Source organism: Eupeodes corollae, chromosome 1, assembly GCF_945859685.1.
Source record: "Eupeodes corollae chromosome 1, idEupCoro1.1, whole genome shotgun sequence".
Classification (NCBI taxonomy): Eukaryota; Metazoa; Arthropoda; class Insecta; order Diptera; family Syrphidae; genus Eupeodes; species Eupeodes corollae.
This window is the reverse complement of record NC_079147.1, coordinates 178,932,488-178,951,405: the sequence shown is the minus strand read 5'-3', so window position 1 is coordinate 178,951,405 and position 18,918 is coordinate 178,932,488. Positions and strand designations below refer to the sequence as shown.

The 18,918-nt window shown below is 33.9% G+C and overlaps 1 protein-coding gene across 1 annotated transcript; it reads right to left on the bottom strand.

The window, feature by feature from the left end:
- Positions 1-922: 922 nt before the first annotated feature.
- LOC129939186 (cytokine-like nuclear factor N-PAC) lies at positions 923-18,547 on the bottom strand. Its single transcript, XM_056047102.1, has 10 exons — positions 18,048-18,547; positions 17,539-17,575; positions 17,277-17,362; positions 7,867-8,566; positions 7,697-7,807; positions 7,499-7,642; positions 7,302-7,428; positions 7,121-7,207; positions 2,205-2,294; positions 923-2,133 (listed from the first exon to the last, which is right to left on the bottom strand). The coding sequence occupies exons 1-10, from the start codon at positions 18,086-18,088 to the stop codon at positions 1,934-1,936; spliced, it is 1,623 nt and encodes a 540-aa protein (XP_055903077.1). The 5' UTR covers positions 18,089-18,547; the 3' UTR covers positions 923-1,933.
- Positions 18,548-18,918: the final 371 nt, after the last annotated feature.

The window sequence follows — 18,918 nt, the reverse complement described above, 5'->3', positions numbered from 1 at the left end:
ACGTATCAATTTGACTATCACCTTACATAGATCAAAGTCTATTATTTTGACTGTCATATATCAACATACACCTTAGCCGATTCCACCCCTGATCGTTGCCCAGCTAATTACGATGCGATGTTGATTGAAAAACAAGTTTTACGTTAAAAAAAAAAACACTTTTGCCTAATGGACGTGATACTAATAAAAACCGTCATTTTAATTAAAATATTGCCTGAAATTAGTCAAATTAATTAATGTATAAAAAAGTTAGAATTTGATTTAATATTTTTAATTGTCTTTTTCAGCCGTTTTCGCTCCAAATCGCGTCAGCATTAACAACTTATCAAGAAAATTAGTGACATTTTGATGATCGAAAATCATCTATGCAGTAATTCGTTCGTGAATTTACACGTCGTGACAGCTTTTTAGGAATAAATTTGACAATCGCCTTACATAGATTGAAATTCGGATTATTTGATTGTCATTTATCAACAATCACCTTTGCCGATTCCACCCCAGTTTGATTTTAAGTGTAATGGCTAAACCGAATTTAAACTAAAAACGAATAGACCTATTTTCTATTTTATCGCGCTTTGACGGCTGACAACTGTATTGTCATTGCAATCTTGTTTTTATTTGATTTTAAAATCCGTGTGCAGCAGCAGTGTCTTTTCAGATAATAGAAACTTACCTTACTGTCAAGTCGCTCATATCGTATGAACCTGCCCATTTGTTAAAGCAATCCTCGTACTTTTTTAACGATTGCTTTTGATAGACTTAATGTAATCAATTTACCTCATTATCTTATCGCACATTCAATCGCTTCCTTTTTTGCTAAAAGTTGAGCATTTATTTTCTCACCTTAAGTAAATTAGACCCAACATTTTTTTCCAATAAAAAGACACATTTTTCAATTACAAACAAAATAAAACACAAAATGTTCTTTACATTCTTTTAATGAAAAAAAAATATAGTAAATTTATTAAACATATTAAAAGAGGTGCAAGTGTTTTACACAGATTATATATATATATATAATTAACCATTTAAACGATACATAGTCTTTCTCTATTAATTATATGCACGTACGTTTTGCTGTTCATTACACCTTCTTATTGATAATGCGCAGTATATTAATTTTCGTTTCGTTAATAATTAATTAAAAAAAAACCAATAAAGTGTAACAGAGTATACAAAATTATTAATTTTCTCTTCTTTTTGTTTTAAGCTATAAATATATAGTAAATTATTTATATAATGCATCCATAATAAATGATTCAAGGGAGAAAGAAAAAAATTAATTATTTAATGTAAAATATTTCTAGCGAGGGTTTTTTCTTTCTTTGTTTTTTGTTTTTTTTTTTTTTTCATAAATTTTGTTCCCCAAAAATATTTTATTATTTTTATACACTTTTTTATTTAAATTTTTGTCTCTTCTTTATCTTCATATTTTTGTCTAAAATCCTTCTCGCTTTTATTCTTGGGGTTTGTCCTTATATTTATTTTTTGACGATAACTTGTTTGTGTTTAATTTTTGTTTTTGTTTTGTTATGAAAAAGGAAATTGTAAGAAGGATAAAAATTAGTAAATAAAAAAAAGAAAGAGGCGAAATAAAAAAGTTAAAAAGTGTGTTTTTTTTTTGTTTAAATCAAAATTTAACTAAAATGAATTTGTTTATATTTTGTTTGTTTTATATGTGGGTGTGTGTTTTTGTGTATTTGCCAGTGTAATTTTTGTTGTTGTTGATGATTTTATTAAATGTTTATAGGTGGTATGCCTAATTTTCAAATTTAAGATTTTCAATTTGTTTTTCAAGTTCTTGATTGGGTGAATCATTTGGATTGGGGGGAGGACTTGGGATTGCTAATGCTGTTGTTGTTGTTGTCGTAAGTGTTTGGTGTTGGTGTTGGGAAAAATAAATGTTTAAATCATCATAAGGATTAACTAAACGTTAAAACCTGGATCTTACAAATACAGCACTGGAATCATGTTCACTATAACCCAGACGTTTTGTATGTTTAAACACTTCATTTGTTATAGCTGTAACGGGCATTGATTGATCAAGGTTCTCCGCCATACCCAAGACTAAACGCAAATCTTTTTGCATGTGCATTAAAGGCTGTTGTGGGTTAAAGTCACCCTTCGCCATTTCTGTTAAATAAAACCAATAAAAACAATTGAATTTTTTAAAACCATTTTTAGTTACGAATTAAAGTTTATACCTTTTCCTTTTTCGAGTAAAAGTTGCGATTTCATAGACGTCAATTCAAATATATCGATGATATCCTTGAGTGATATGGAGAAGCGGTCAGCTGTTAGGAAGGAAATAAAAGACAAGACATTTTTTAAGTATTCGAAAAACGAGACATCATCTAAAAATAAAGAACCACGAGAAAAAAACAAAAAGACTTGTGTGCTGATTTTGAAATCAAATGAGTTTGGATTCAAATTGACCGACCGGAGCCTAAGGGTCATAGGTGTGATGTGTTTTGGTAAATATATAGAAGAAGCGAGGGTTTCTGATGTTACGGGTGTTAGATTGAACCAAATCGAGTTATAGAGAAAGAAGCAATAAACTGAAGTTGAGAGATGCCGATGATGTGTTTAAAGTATGTCAGCAATTTCTCAACGTTCCTGTAAGTAAGTTGAGGAGTCAAGGTCACATAAAAAGCCAAGATCCCTTATGTTTTCTACTAACTATATGGGATAGTTATGAAGATAGTAAGAACGGTGAGTTATTGTAATGCTTTTAAGTTAAAAGGTCATGGTGTCGCATTTGCTCATTTTGAGCTCTAAGCAATTTTTAAAACACCAAATTGAGAGATAGTTTATATCTCTTTGAAGGAGAGATAAGTCTTCATGTGCTTCAATGATTTCGAAAAATCTCTTATCGTCAGCTTAAAAAAATATTTGACAATCTTTACTGACTACCTTCTTAAAGGGGACACCAGAAGTAGCTAGAATATTATTGGAAACTGGGGGTCTAATACGGATATAATATACACGATTCTCTTGAGAAGAAGTAAACTATTTCAAGAAAAGAGGTTTAAAACTTAAAGCGGATATTTTCAATACAATCAGATTATGAGTCAGATAGCTAATAGCATATATTGGCTATCCGACTTTTTCAAAGTGTTAAGGTATCTAGCTGCAGATCAAGAAGGATGAAGACGTTTTGTTGTCGCCCTATGCCCCGTACGGGGTTAGAAGACTGGTGATGATGATGACAATTATGAGTAATTTTGTTCAAACGTTTTGGTGGAGGCTATATAAACTTCATTTCTGTTTTCTAATTCGCTAATATCGAATAAAATAAAGTTTTTTTTATTGACACTGTGCTGTGGATAAATAGGAATTTGAACTCAAAAAATGTTTGGAATATGAATAAAAAAAAAGAAGGGGAACATATTTTTTTTACAAAAGACCTTTAGGGCCAGGAGTATTTCGTTAAGAAAATGTGTTTCTAACTGCCGATGGAGCAATCCGATCGGAAAAGAATGAATCCATTGCGAAATTCGGTAAATATCCAAAATAGACTTTAAAAGAAACCAGAATAAATTAAATAAATAGTGGAGTGGGATTGGGCATGGCAGATCGGGTAGTTGGTGATTGCTTAAAACTTGGTTTAGGCCAGCAATGCAAGTTTCTTGCCATGTCGAAGTTCTTGCTTTACCTCCTCGTGGTGGCCCCCGGGCAATGATTTGTGTATCCCTGTATACATAAGTTATCTAATTGCAAGAAGTTTTCTTACTCTTCAGGATAGGTTACGGAGCTATGGAAACCGATTTCTTACTCTTCAGGATAGGTTACGAAGCTATGGAAACCGAAATTACGCCTCGGATAATTAATGATAGCTCGTTGACAAATTTTGGCTATTGTACCCTAACAAATATTGGTTTCTGGAATGTGAGGACGCTTCTGGACGCAGGAAGTAAAGTTCTACACAATGCCAGATTCCTCCAATTAGAGAGAGAATTTATGCGATACAGGATAGATATCTTAGGGTTAAGCGAAGTGCGATGGTTGGGATCGGGCAAATCCAATCACCGACACGTAACACTGTACTGCTCTACTCTGGTCATGATTCAAGAAACGCTAGAGAAGCTAGAGTAGGTTTATTCCTTACAAAAACGGCAATCAGAAGCCTTATTTCGTGGGAGCTTATCAAAGCTAGGTTTCAGAGTAGAATATGACCCGTCACCATTACACAGTGCTACGCCCCGACGGAGTATCTGATGAAGATGATGATGAAGAGAAAGAATGCTTTTACAGTCAACTAGGATCCGCCTACAACAACACTCCCCGCGGAGATATTATTTTGATTATAGGAGACCTTAATGCTAAGGCATATGATGGGTGTTCATGGTGTCGGCAATTGCATTGATAATGGTAAAAGGATAACTGACTTCTGTAACACATTGGTGCAAGAAGAAGAAGATGCTTCAAACAGGTGCGACAGCAGGACCGTTTACAGAATAACCATCCGCTCATAAAAGAAGCCTGCACCACCGAAAGCTACCCCGATGAGTGGAAGAAGGGAATTATCGTCAAGCTTCCAAAAAAAAGATCTAACAAAATGCTAAAACTGGAGTGGAATTTGCGTTCTACCTGCCGTTGCCAAAATAGTAGCTCAAAAGTCATACTGAAACGCATCAGAGAACACCTTGAGGACACAATCGATACCGAACAAGCAGGATTCCGCGCTTGATCCTCCTGTATTGATCATATCAACACTCTGCGGATCATTATTGAACAGTGCGTTGAACATCGGTCACCACTACACCTGCTGTTCATCGACTTCCAGAAGGCCTTTGATAGCGTTAACAGGGAGTATATCTGGTTAGCTTTAAGGAGAGATGGATCCAAGTGTCACGTTCTGCACGATGGTAGGTTGTAAGATGATTTTGAAATCCGTAACGAAGTCAGATATGGCTGTATTCTGTTGCAAATATTTTTTGTTGGTGAAAAGCGATGTACTGTGCGCAGCTTTGTCAGGTATCGGAGGGATCCAATGGACTTTTACATCCTATTTAAAGCACTTGGATTACGCGGACAATGTTTGCTTACTCTCTCATAAGATCATGGACCTCTATCAAATGACAACAAGTGTGGAGAGAGAAGCAGAAGTTGTGGGGCTGAAAATTAATTCCGGCAAAACAAAAATGAGCAGCCTCAAAACCCGACCATCCCTTCAAATAAAATTTCCTCGCAACCGGTGGAAAAAGTGGAGACCTTTCAATACCTTGGAAGTATCGCCTCCATCGAAGGCAGAACCGAACAAGACGTCATCGGCAAAGCAAAAGCGGCGTCCGGTAGGCTGTCAAAAATTTGGAGGAATAAATAAACCAGCTTGAGAACAAAACTACGACTGTTTCGCACAAATTTCGAATCTGTGCTATAACAAGTAAGCTGCAAACCTTCGTAACATCTCAAGGATTTCCTGGCCAGGCCAGGAACCTATAGAATCTATAATACGAAGATGTAAGTGGCAATGGATTAGACATACGCTTCGAAAATGTAACGACTGCATTGCAGGCCAAGCAATGCAGTGGAATCCGATCATATAACGAGGAAGAATAGCTGGATGACCGAAAAGCACATGGCGCAGGACAGTCGAGGCGGAATCAGCGTCTCTAGGCAAAAGTTGGAGGGAGCTGTCCCTTAAGGGGTTCCCCACGGACTAAAAAGGCCTGAGGACCTAAGTAAGTAATAATACTGTACTCTAAGTAAGTAATAATACTGTACTCTAAGTACAAAGTAATAAAAAATGTTATTATGACCAAACAGTATAATACATAATTCTGAAAAACGGTATTTCGACCCGCTCCCAAAATTCTCAATTTTATTGTCATTTTTATAAGAATTTGTGCGAGAATTTCAATGCGTTAAAATATAAGTTTTTTTTTATAATTGTAATTGTTTTTCAGTACTGTGCCATTTTATTTAACTATTAAGTTTTCCATACCGCAAGTTCAATGGTTTGATTCTTTATTTGTTACTGATATTGGAAATAATGCTAAAGAACAAAAAAGGTTTTCGCACTGGCACAATCCGACAAGCATTTGCAATATAATACTGAGTACGAAGTACGGCCATCAACAAAACAAATAAGGTTAAGTCATGCAGCACGGTCATAGCGTGACATATTTGCTTTCTTTGCAACATATTGAACGTCTTTAACGGAGAACGGACGAAAGACATCATTGAGAAACAGAAGAGTAGCTATTAGTATGACCTCATTGTCCACAATCATTCGATTAAAATTGTCTTCCACTTTATAAGTGTTTCACAGAATGTGTAGGAGAAACGATTAACTTGGAGAACTAGCAGAACAGTTAATCTGTTGTTGCAGCTGTAAAAAGCCATCACTACTCACATATAAATCTTCTGGTGATCCGAAAATAGAATAAAATGTTTATAGATACTTTTTTCGGAAAAAAAAATTATTTTTGTGTTTTTTTTCCTTCGTGAGAAATCCTAAAATTAAATTCCTTTCGAATTTCGTTCTACCACTTAAAGATCTTAGTTGTTTTGATTTTTACGCCATTTTTTCAATTATTAACTTACTAACAAATACTATAACTTGTTTGAGGTGTGCAAAGAAAATAAAAACTAAAAGGAAGTGTCTGGAAACCTAAAGTCATTTGATTTAAATGAAGACATTTCGTGAAGTATAAGTGCTGCCATTTTTAGTAAGTAATCGGATAGTTCAGGAGAAAAAACTGAAGCAACAGTTTTGCGGTTCCATCTTTATCAGAAACAGAATTGTTTCTACTAATGGCACAATTTTTACATCAAGACTGCACCGCTCCTTGGCCTTGTGTTAGGAAATGTGTCCAATAGAAAGAGTCCTAATGTTTTGTAGCGCTGGAAGACTTTCAGTATGAATATGAAAATTACCTAACTAGAGATAGCGTAAATCAGTATGTCCGAGGCACACATAGATAACGTAGACTTGCTATCAGGAAAGGCAGAGCAATTTTTTGAGGTAAGTTACGACCACATCCTGAATGTTGAATCATTGATAAAAGAACGGACGGAAATAATCACAATAATGAATTTCGCTTAGTTTTTGTTTGAAAAAAAGCAACTTAAAATATCAATCCAAAAGTCATGATAACATACTTAACAAACTTACCCAAGGCTAAAGCTTCCGAAAATCCGACAAGACTAACACCAAGTATCGTTTGAAGAATAAGGTTAACTTTACAAGCATTTCCAACATCTGCAAATAAATACACAAGAAAATTACAATTAAATTACACTTAAATTAAGATTTTCTTTTAGTTGTTTTGTTTTCTTTTGTTGTTCAAACTTACCCCCCAAGAAGAACGTATTTTTGGCGATGGTTTTAAAGCACGAATGACATTCTTCGAAAACAGTACGATCACCACCAGCTAAAATTATTAGCATACCATCTTCAGCTTCTTGCCTTGTGCCATGGATCTTAAAATATCAATTAATATTACATATATTTTCGAACATACACTGAAGAAAAATTGAACTGAAAACTCACTTGAACCTCCAGGTATCTTCCTCCACATTGTGCAATACCTTCAGCGATATCTTGTGAAGTTTCTGGATCAATGGTGGACATTTCTACGTATGCCTTGTTGTTAAGGTCTTTACCTTGTAAAACACCACAATTGCCAAATACCAACTACAAAAAAAAACTTTCAACAACCATATTCCCCCGCAAAGAAGAAAAACTTACATCTTTTGATGCTTTTGGATCTGATACACAACAGAATGTAATATCCGCCGCATCAACAACGTCCATTGGGGTCTCTTTAACTTCGGCACCAGCTTCAGCGAATGGTTTGCACTTAAAAAAACCATTCAAAATTACATCAACACATTTTTAACGTTCCTCCTTAAACCTACCTTTGACATAGTTCTGTTCCATACAACAACCTTATGTCCTGTGCATATTAAATCCTTAACAATAGTTGATCCCATAATACCCAAACCAAGGAAGCCAAACGTCAAATTCGATGGAGTTATATCCCTCTCGGACAAAGTTGCCGATCGAACATTCATATCGATTGCTTGTGCCTCTGGCCGACTTATGATAGGTCTATCGAGTAGAGCAACTGTTGAGCTCATATTACGACGCGAAAAACTGCCAATATGCGATAGAGCATCCGCATTTACTCGTCTACGTGACGATGTGGCCTCTGTGGCTTCTGATTCGACTCTTTTCCTTTTGCTTTCTGATGCTTTGCTTGCACTGCCACGGCGTTTTGCTGCTGCTGCTGCCGATTTAGTTGCCGATATGGAGGACTTTGCACGAGATTTAGCTTTTGTTTGCTTTTTAGGCGGTTTTGGTGGTTCGCCCAGGTCATTGGTGGAATCGGCTGTTTCAAGACCATCGCGTATCTTATCGAAATCAGCATCGCTTGTGTAGTTGGGAGCAGATGCAACGGAAGCTGCTTTTATTTCAGCATCAATATCGACAGGATTATCGATGTAAGCTAGAATTTCTTGCAAAGCTAATTTAAAGGAATTTGGCTTGTTTGGGCGCATTAGCTCATCTTTGTATGGACCTTCAAATGGTTTGATATTATGCTCTTCAATCCATGCGCTGAAAGTTAATTTGATATTTAGTTTAACATACTTCTAGTGAGCAATTTATGTTTTTTTTTACAGAACAAATAATGCAAAAAGTTTTAAAAAAAGATTTTAATCCATAAATTGTGAAAAAGACGTTTTTTTTAAAATGATTTTCACTTAATCACGTGACTTTTTGGGAACTTTTGAAACTTTAAGCAAGCAACAAGCTTATTGTACAGCTTGTCCCTTATAAAGAAAAAGAAGAGCCACCTTTTCAAAGAATACTAAATTCGTAAATGATGAAGATCTAACTTTTATTTGGTATGGAAATGCAATTTATTTTAAATACATAAATATTTTGATAACCTTAATAAAATTTTTGAAATTGAGTTTAAAAGGTTTTACCCCCTTTCATTTCTATAGGAAATAACTATACCACTCCTCTTCCAGGTCCAGGAGCATGATCCCCATTTTTCACACACCTAGACGTTTGATATTAAGAAAATGTATTTCTCTTACCCCGAAATCATGTCTTTAGTTTCTATTCCCAAGTTCTGTCCTTGAACATGAACTTGATAGGACTAAATAAAACCGAATATCATAGAACATACCTTTTTTCATATGAAAATGTATATTAATTTAAAAATTCAAACAAACTTCTTGAGTTCAGTCGAAATAAAATAATTTTAAAATACAACTGAAAGTTAAAAAAAACGGTTAAAAGTTAACAACCAACTATGACTTCGAGTTGAATTCCAACATCCTGGAAGGTTTAGTGATACATAACTTTCAACCATTTCTGTGCGTTGTGCAGGAAAAAAAACGATACATGCCGAGGGGTAGTTTAAAAAATAACCACTTTTTCTTGAAATTTTAGTTGAAAGTATTTCAGTTTAAAAGATTTGTATTATTGCAGTAAAATTTCTAAGTGAAATTCTACTTGTTTTATATTTATTCATTGCAAAAAGGATGAGTTAATTTTATTTCGCAAGAAATTAAAGACACTTTTATTGGTTTGAGGAAGTTTTACTGCGTTGGCTCTTTTTTTTAAATGCTCTACAAAAAAAAGACGTTATCACAAAAAGTTGATAAAAAATATAAAAATCCAATTATGAATTTAAAGATTAAGGAATATTCTATATCGGATATAAAAGCGGATTGTTGCCGACGATATATGCAAGTGGTGCAACGAAGAGGAAAATCTCGAGGACACTACTTACTCCCTATGCCACTGCGCTCAGCATTGCGCCACACAAGATACAAATTCTTAGGAAAATAACTTCTTCGGTAGTCTAGAAAGCCTCTGAGTAGCTGAAACATGACAACAGATATAAAATACCCAATTTTCAGGAAATTTACAGGGTATCACAAGGGATCTATATTGCCCGCATATTTACCGAATCTAATTTAACCTATATCGGATATTGTTAGATCAATTTCATTTATCGTATAAAAGCACATCTACAAAAACAAAATTAAAACTTTTTGGGGTAATAGCATATAGAAAACCTAGGCCTCTTGACTTATATTTCTAAACCAATTCTTTCCGCGAATAAAAACAGGAATGGAGATCAAACATTTTATGAATGCAGGATTGTAGCGTTTGATTTCAGAACTTTTATTGACATACTTGAAATACTCTGGGAGGATTTTTCAATTCCTCACAAAACCATATCGTCGTCGTTCTATGAGAACTCCCTAAGCCCATTTAAGTTCATGCAAATGACAAAATTTATATTTTTTCAAAACTCCCTAAGCTTAATGATGTAGCATTTTTAAATTATAAAGAATTAAAAATCCCAAAATCTATTAATTTGCATGTGATTTCAAACTTTAAATGCAAATACATATCTCAAAAAATTGACTTAGGGAGTTTTAATAGAACGACGACGATATACACCTCCAAAAATTCTCCGTACAGCAACCTAATTTTAGCGTTTTTTTTTTTAAAGTACTAGGAATAAATGTTTAAACCAAAGTGGTAACATTGAAAAAAATGCTATAAATTTACCAAATTTAAAAAAAAAAAAATTATTTTTAAAAACCCGTTTTTAATATATTGTTATAGTAAATATTTTATCTCGAATCATCAAAGAGAAAGACGCTATACGGAGACTTTTTGGATTATGTGTTCATACAACAATAAAATGTAGAAGTCCATATTACGCTTTGAAATCACACCAGACTTTATAGAAAACCTTATTTGGGAGTCATAACATAAGCAAATGGAACAGAAGTAAGAGAGAGGTTCTAAAAGGGGAGGAGTATGATTTTTTAAGAACAGAAATTCAAGTTAAAAAGTCTTCTGAAAAAACTGAACTTTAGAAATATATTTTGTCAAAAAGCAACCATTAATAATAATGATGTTTTTCAACATTTTTAAACGATTAAGCAAAATGTCAAATCCATTTTTAGCAATTTACAAAGATAAAAAGTTGATATGAAACGATTTTAACACCTTACTATATCTTTAATTTTTTCCTTTTAGCAATTTGCTCTCATCTGTCATCCTTAAATGTCTTGCCAATTTAATTAGAAAAAGAGTTGACTGGAGTGTTTTTTGTTGTTTATAATAAGTGAGCTAAGTTTTTGTTTTAAATTTAAAAAAAAATATTTTCGGAAGACGAAAATTTCGAAATATTAGAAGAGAAGATAAAATAAATAAATTGGGTTGCGCAACAGTCCGTTGAGAACTAGGGCCCATTGACTTACAACTCTCAACCATTCCTGTGTTCGAGTAATGTTGACAGGAATGGAGGGGACCTATAGTTTATATGCCGAATCCGAACGACTAATTTGAGAAAGCATTTTTTCATGACAAGAGTTACTCTTGGAGAATTTGTCAATTATTCGCAAGAGGCATTACCCGTGAAAAGACCTCTGGCATGACAGTCTAACGCACTAACCATCATGCCACGGGTACTACATTAGAAGAAAAGGCTTTGTTGAAAAAAAGGGCGATGTTTTATGTGCCAAGCAAATCCTTTCCAAGAGCTCGATGATGAAGAATTTTACTCTAGGCATAGGTTTGTCAAGATATCAGTTCGGTTCTTGGTTGAAAACCAAATTATAATATCGCTCAGGTTTAGTTTTCGACGGAATAACAGCTACTTGTTTAACTACATTTTCTTTATTTGTCAAGATATTTGCTTTAGGCTGATGATGGAAAGTAAAACTTTCTAATGGAATACGAAGTTGTACCTTTTGTGCAACGGGTCTTATAACAACAGTGGATGGAATGAACCAATATGCCTAAATTAGTATTACTTTAGGCTTTGCGTAGGTGAAGACTAATAATTAATAATTAATGAGGATTTTTCTAAAAGAAAATGAGACACTGCTATTCCCTAAATTTAAACGGTGTTATCTCTAAAATCCAAAGTAAGTCGTTATAAGGCAATTAAACATTTTGTCGAGTATTCTTTTGGTAATAGGTTTATATCGTCAACTATATCGGAAAAGAAAAGACGTTGCTATGGATTCTGTTAAAAGTTTGGAAGGATTATTCTCTACCACGGAAGAGGCCTTGGGATCAGTCTTGAACGTACCACCTAGTTATTTTGAGAGGCATTGCTTCTTCCGAGAAATTGACAAATCCTCCAAGAGTAATTCTTGTCATGAAAATGCTTCCCCAATAGCCGACAGATTCGCACACACGAATGGTTGATAGTTCTCAACGGACTGCTGAAAAATAATTAAGCAGTGACTTAGAAACACGTTTCAGAAAAGTAATGACTGTATTGTAGGAATCCACTCACTTAAGAAGGCAGAAGAGTGGGAATTTTCGAAACTGGACAAGAGTTGGAGGCAGCACAAAATGATTGTGCGTTGGAGCAGTTGAGGACTTATGTCTTAATAAAGAACAAGACTTAAAAAAGTAAGTAAAGACTTACGGAATATTGCCTTTAGGAAACCCAAGTGAAATTGATTTTCCGTTTTCCTCTGACGTTTTTTCGCAAAACAAATTAACAAACATTTTAATGAAGTGTTAGAAAAATGTAAAAATTTCAAGAAATTATGTATTTAATAATCTATACAAAACCTTGACATTTCAATCTATTATTCAAATGCGAGTCTTTGACCTCGACCAGAGTAAACATTATGACATATAGTTGAAGTTTAACAAAAACAACAAGAAAATATATCGATGGAGATCCCTTTTTTGAAAATATGAAACTTAATTATTTACCATAAGGTTATTCCTAACTTCTTTTACTGAAACTAAATTAAGAAACTTAAGTTTATTTTAAATTAAAACGAAAATTAAGGTACTACCTTTCACGAACTTCAAATTCCAAAAAACAAGTTTTTTTTTATGAAAAAAGTAATTTTCTGTGATATTTGCTTTTGCATTGCTAAAACGAATCGTTTTCCACAGGGATTGTGTCAAGAGCTATAATGTTTGACTAATATTTCTAACTAGACGGGTCCAAGGTTAAGAATAGTTGATGCTTATTTCTTGTCTTTAGATATCACTTGTGTTGTATTGAAAGCTGCTTGCTATTTGAAATAATTCCACCTGATCCCTTAGCAGCATAAGAATCGTTTGAGAAGTACTAGATAAAGTTGGAATCTGTAGATCTAGTTTAACTGATAACTGAAGAATTGGGTATTTGTTCTTTGTTCGTATTTTAATCCTTCGATTTCATTTATTAAAAAAATGCTGTAAATCTTTAGTCACGTGTACGAATATGAATTCACGTAACACATCAGCTTCAGCGGTACAGCTTTTAGTTTGTACATTTTGAAATAAAATAGATAGATGATATATTTTTTCAAAACTCACAACAGTTAGGCTCATTAGGTCATACTATTGTACTCTTCAGTCTATGGTTAGTGGCGCACATATAAAATGGAACTTGTTTAAATTACAAAAATTCTATACCGAAATACGGAGTCGGTGACCGCAACTTTAAGAGCTTTAAGTTCAGTGTTTTGGTCGTAATTCTCGCCCTAGTAAACAGAAAATAACAAGATTAGTATACAAAATTTTGAGTTAAAATATTTGTTATGTAATATTGCCATGTTGCTACCGTTCAGGCGTCCGTAGCAACCGATCCAAATCACTGAATTCCACTGCGTTCTCAAGAATTGGGTATCAGTCAGATGACATTATGGCGTATTTTACATAATAATCTAGGTTTTTTACCCTTACAAAAGCAAGCCGATTTTAAAATTAAAGACGATAGACCATTTAAAGCGTCGTAAGTTCTCTGGAGAATATGAGCAAATATAATAAATTTCATTGCAAAATCATCATTTTTGGCTTAATGAGTTCGTCAGCAAGTAAAATATGCGTTATTAGTCGGGTGAAAATGCAAATTTGCTTTATTAATCACCACTTCATTAGTTCTTGCCAACAAGCCGACAACGTTGGAAGAGCTGAATGACTATTTCATATACAAAAATTAACTAAATATTTGATGCGAGACACAGCATTTCGCATTCATTTTTGGACCCAATTGGAAGATATGGTCTTGGGCGACAAATCGTGTGACACAAGCCACACAACACACCTGCGCAATTTTTTTTTATTAAAGAGTAAGTTTGGTTAGCTCGTTGTCTGAAAAAAATGTTGCAGTCGATTGGCCGCCTTGTTCGTGCTATTTAAGGTCTCTGGACTATTTTCCTTGGGGCTTGGTCTTTAGAACCAACATTAAAAACGAAATGTGTGTAGTCGAGTAATCATAAATTCTTTCCAACGAATCTAAATTTTACCTTTAAACCATGTTGGAAACCAAGTTATGTAAAAGGGTGATTTTGTTTGTCTGTTTTCTTTTAACAACACTGTTTTTGACAAATCACGAACATTAAGTATTTTGTGTCACTATCAAGCATCTTCAGTTTGGTTTATTATTTAACCAAGAATCGCCTAAAAGTGGATGTCAATTTGAGAGTAAACGTGCTGCAAGTCGCTCTCTAGCTGCTCTCGAGACCGATCTCGCAAGTGGACATAGTGTGGAGAGTAGCTCGTGCAGAGTTGACTAATTACTCTCGACATTCGATCTTTTTGACAGTCACTGGACATATGTGTTTACCACTATCCGACATAAGCTCGCGGAACACCAACACATTTCGTATTTTGAGAGTAAACATGGCAAAGCAGTAGACATTGGAGGTAACAAATAAACTTATTGAAAAATAGGTTAGTTAGGTTATAGTGTCTGTCCAACGTGGAAACGGATACACTTAGGCCAATTTAATGGCCCGCTGTGATACCACATGAAACTTTAGGCTTCCTCCTAAGCTCAATGAAACCAGTTTGAGTCTCTTACCAAACGTGAGAGGCTGATTATGCTGATTTGATTTAGATCGTTAAAAAAGAATTCTCCTAAGTAATTCTTGCGTTTTCGAGGCAGAGCAGGACATGTACAGAGAAGATGAAAGGTAGGTTCCTCCTCTTCCTCGTCGATACAGCTTCCGATTGTGACACATATTATCGAGCTTATATGCGATCTGCTTAGAGATAGCAAGCACCTTGAACGTTTTAAATCCAGTGTTGGTCAGATGTTCTTTGTGACTTGACACGTGCTGATGTAGGTTTGAAAAATATGATCAGTTGAATTATTGTGGAGGACTACGAATAAATCATTTAGCCAAAAGAGTGAGCCGAAAGGAAAAAAAGGAGAGCTGAGTCAGATGATGAAGATTCTCTCAAAGCGGCCTTAAAAATTTTAAAAAGAGAACCGTATGAGCATGATATTTTTGGGGAATATGCTGTTCAAGGAAGCTCAAAAGTGAAATTTGCAAGGCTATAGTTCGTAAAGCTGACGATGATGACTCACTTTCATAATCTTCTACAAGCTTTTAATATTCTCAAACAAATTATGAATTTACATCATCTGTTTCTAGTCAATTAAACATTTCGAACGTTAGATTATCAGGAGGACAATCTGATAAAACTGACACACCTTCAAAAACTTGTCTGTTGAAAATTGCTGCACAGAAGTCTTTCACAATTCTTCCTTTTGTACATACTGGAAACCGAAAAAGGTACTGAATGCTGCCCTATGAATCACCTGCACAGATCATACAATTAACTTTTAGTTTTTCCTTCGAAAATGATTTGCGATTCATATTTTAAAAAATTATGGGTCCAACGTTTTGTACGAAAAAATCGATTTCAATAACTGACAAACGGCGAAAAATTTCGAAACTGTTCATCTTCAACTTGAAGTTCTCTTGAATGAGCAGGCCCCGCAACGAATTGGTTACGACGATCTAACTTCGGTTTGACTCAACATTTTTTTTAATTCTTTTTTTTTTAAAGAACTGTGCCGATAATTAAAGCAGCTGCAACCCTTCGCTTGTAAGAATACATTGCCAACTGATAATATGCTAGTAGAAAAAATCTATCAAGTGGACAAGATTATGAGTGTACCCTCAGCAAAAAAACTATCAAAATTCTGAGTTCGCGATAGCAAAATTTCTAAAATTTGGCTATCAAATGGACAGTCTCCCGAGAGTTAACTAACAGAAGTACTCTCAAATGGACACGCACCTTTACAAACGAACAACGCTTGAAAATTAATGAATTTTATTATGAAATGCGTGCTCTGCGAAGTAAGTTCATCGTGTCTTTTTTTTTATCAAAAATTGATGCTCATTTTGGGTTGGATGTATACGTGAATAAGCATAACTATCGTATTTTGAGTGAAGAGCAGCCGAATGCAATGCATCCAGATAAAGTAGCTGTTAAGTGCGATAATGCCAATGGCAACGTTATTGTGAATGGAGAGCCCTAACTTTCGATGATAGCTGACTATTGTTGACTTGCATCTCATGCATGAAATAATCTTCAAATATTAAATTATATCGACCGTACTTTCGGTTCAAATAGCGACTTTATATTTTTGTATTTTTTAATTCCAGATAACTCTTAAAAAGTCACTCTCTATTTCCTACACAAATGTTCACTTTTGAACAAAAAGTGGTGTAGAAAAAATCCTTATTTAATTTCTTTTTAATTATAAAAATATAATCTATATACCGAAACAAACAAAACACGTTCTGTATAGATTGTTGTGTGATATCAACCTAAATGGAACGTATTGATTTGTTTAAGAAAAAAGTAGGTATACAATATAAGCTTGAGTGTTTCAAAAAACAAACAAGTAGGTAAATGTATCTATTTTTGACAGGTATATCTAACCTACGCCTTTGGATACTATTACTGTGTTATGATCCACTAGGAACAAAACAAAAATGCCTAATTATAACTAAACAAGATGGAACCAATGGAACAATCAAGTAAATACGAGTCAATCCAATTGTCAATCGGACAAACTAACATACCTGCCTACATTGAATTGGAATTCATTTTGAGTTCAAAAATGTTGTGTTCGTAGTTGTACTCAACTTAGAATATAGCTGACTTGCAAATAATTTTTAAGAGACTTCAAATATAGGAAAAAAATAACTACACAGGTAAGTATCTACCTAATTATTATATTAGCATGTAGATATTTCTATGAAGAAAATGTAGCCAGAACAGAACAGTCTGGAATATGAGAAAATTAAATATCAACTAATAAAAGTAACACTTAGATGACCCTTTTTTCGCATCGCAAACAACGACACACATAACCAAAGAAATACTTAAAATCGACAAAACAAATTTACACATTTTCTTATCAAAACTTCAACAAATTCGATGTACATAGATTTTCATCACATCGCAGAGATGATTATAAATGCAACTGTAAAGCTAAAAATCAGCTAATAGCTGGATATATACTTACTAATTTCTAGAACCAAAAAAGAAAACACATTTGCACGGAACATTCCTCCGGGGCTGATGTAGCATCTCTTCTGGGGGTTCAACGATCTACAGGAAACCAACAGAGAAAAATAGAATATTCAAAAATAAGCAAACACAGAAAAAGGAAACATTTTCGTCTAAGTGAAGTTTTTTGGAATTTAAATTCTAATGGACACAAATTAATTGGAGAAACATTAATGGGAATTTCGAATTAAAAAAAAAAATAATTTGAAATAACTTACCATTGATGGCCAGGGTGTGAATCCCTTCATTTTGGCCCTGAAATTAAAAAAGAAATACAAACAAAATTAATACCAGAATAGAAATTTAACAAGAAACAACATTTTTGATCGGTTAAAAGAACGCGCGGGAAAAGATTTTTCGTGTTCGCTCTGCCTCTGAGGCCGGCCATTGTGGTTGGTTAGATTAGATTCGATGGTGGACTCTTTTATTGAATGGAATTCTAGATTTTCCTTCACAAACTTCAACCAAAACTCGACCAATTGTTGGTTATGTTTCACAAATATCTCTGTAATTTATCAATTTTCACAGGTTTTCACTAATTTTCCATCAAAAAACATAGAAATAGCCACGGCGACACTCGAATTGGATAGAAAGCTTGGGTGCAAGATATTTTTTCCTTCCACCATACTCGTAGTAAAGTGAAGTAAACTCGGGATTTCCAATGAGATGAAAAATAAAACGTAAAATTCTAATGAAAATAAGAGAATTCATCACTTTTTAAACTCACCATATTAAATCTTTGGGTTTGTAAATAATTGGTTCGGACATTATTTTAGATTTTGCTTTGCGTTTGCGAGCAATTTTTAATTTTATTAAAAATAAAATTTCTTCTTTTTCTATTTGCTACACAACGACGAACGACGAACGACAACCCACTCGGAACACTTTGAGGAGCCAAATAAAGCGAGAAATTGTTAAGTGGAGGAAAGAAAGAGAACAAGTCAGATTCGTTTTCGTTCTGTTTTATTCTTTTCTTTGCTTTGCGTTTGTAGTAGCTCTATCTGTCTCGCCTTAACAAATTTATTCGAATTTTCTTTATTTTTTCGTTTATTATTTTTCTAAATTGGAAATAATTTAAAAATGTAAAATGATAAGATCATAAAATAATTAATCAAACAATAATTCGTTTATTTAAAACTGTTTGTAAAAGATAAGAATTTCGTTGGAAAATAATGAAAATTCTCAGGACTGGATCTGACACTAGTTTCGGTTTACTTATTGCTTCCTTTCCTCTTCTTTTTCTTTTGGTTTTCTTGAATTTTGACGCGTTTTTTTCTTGTACATAGAAACAACATGGCCGGCCTTTCTTGTTGTCAAATAACTTAACGAAGGTTTGTGTGGGGGATTTTTTAACGAAGATTTGTTTTGGTTGGAAGAGGTGTTTGTATTTGATATACTGGTTGTTTTGAAGGAATTGTTTTTGTGTTGAGGTGGTAGGTGGCGTGAAAATGTGAACTACATTTTTGACAATTTTAGGCTTTTTATACACAAAAACACAACGCTCGAGAAATAGTTGCTTTATATTTTAATATTTAAGTTGGTTTTTGAAAATATTGCCATAACTTCTCAAACTTGTATAGATAAGGTACACAACACAT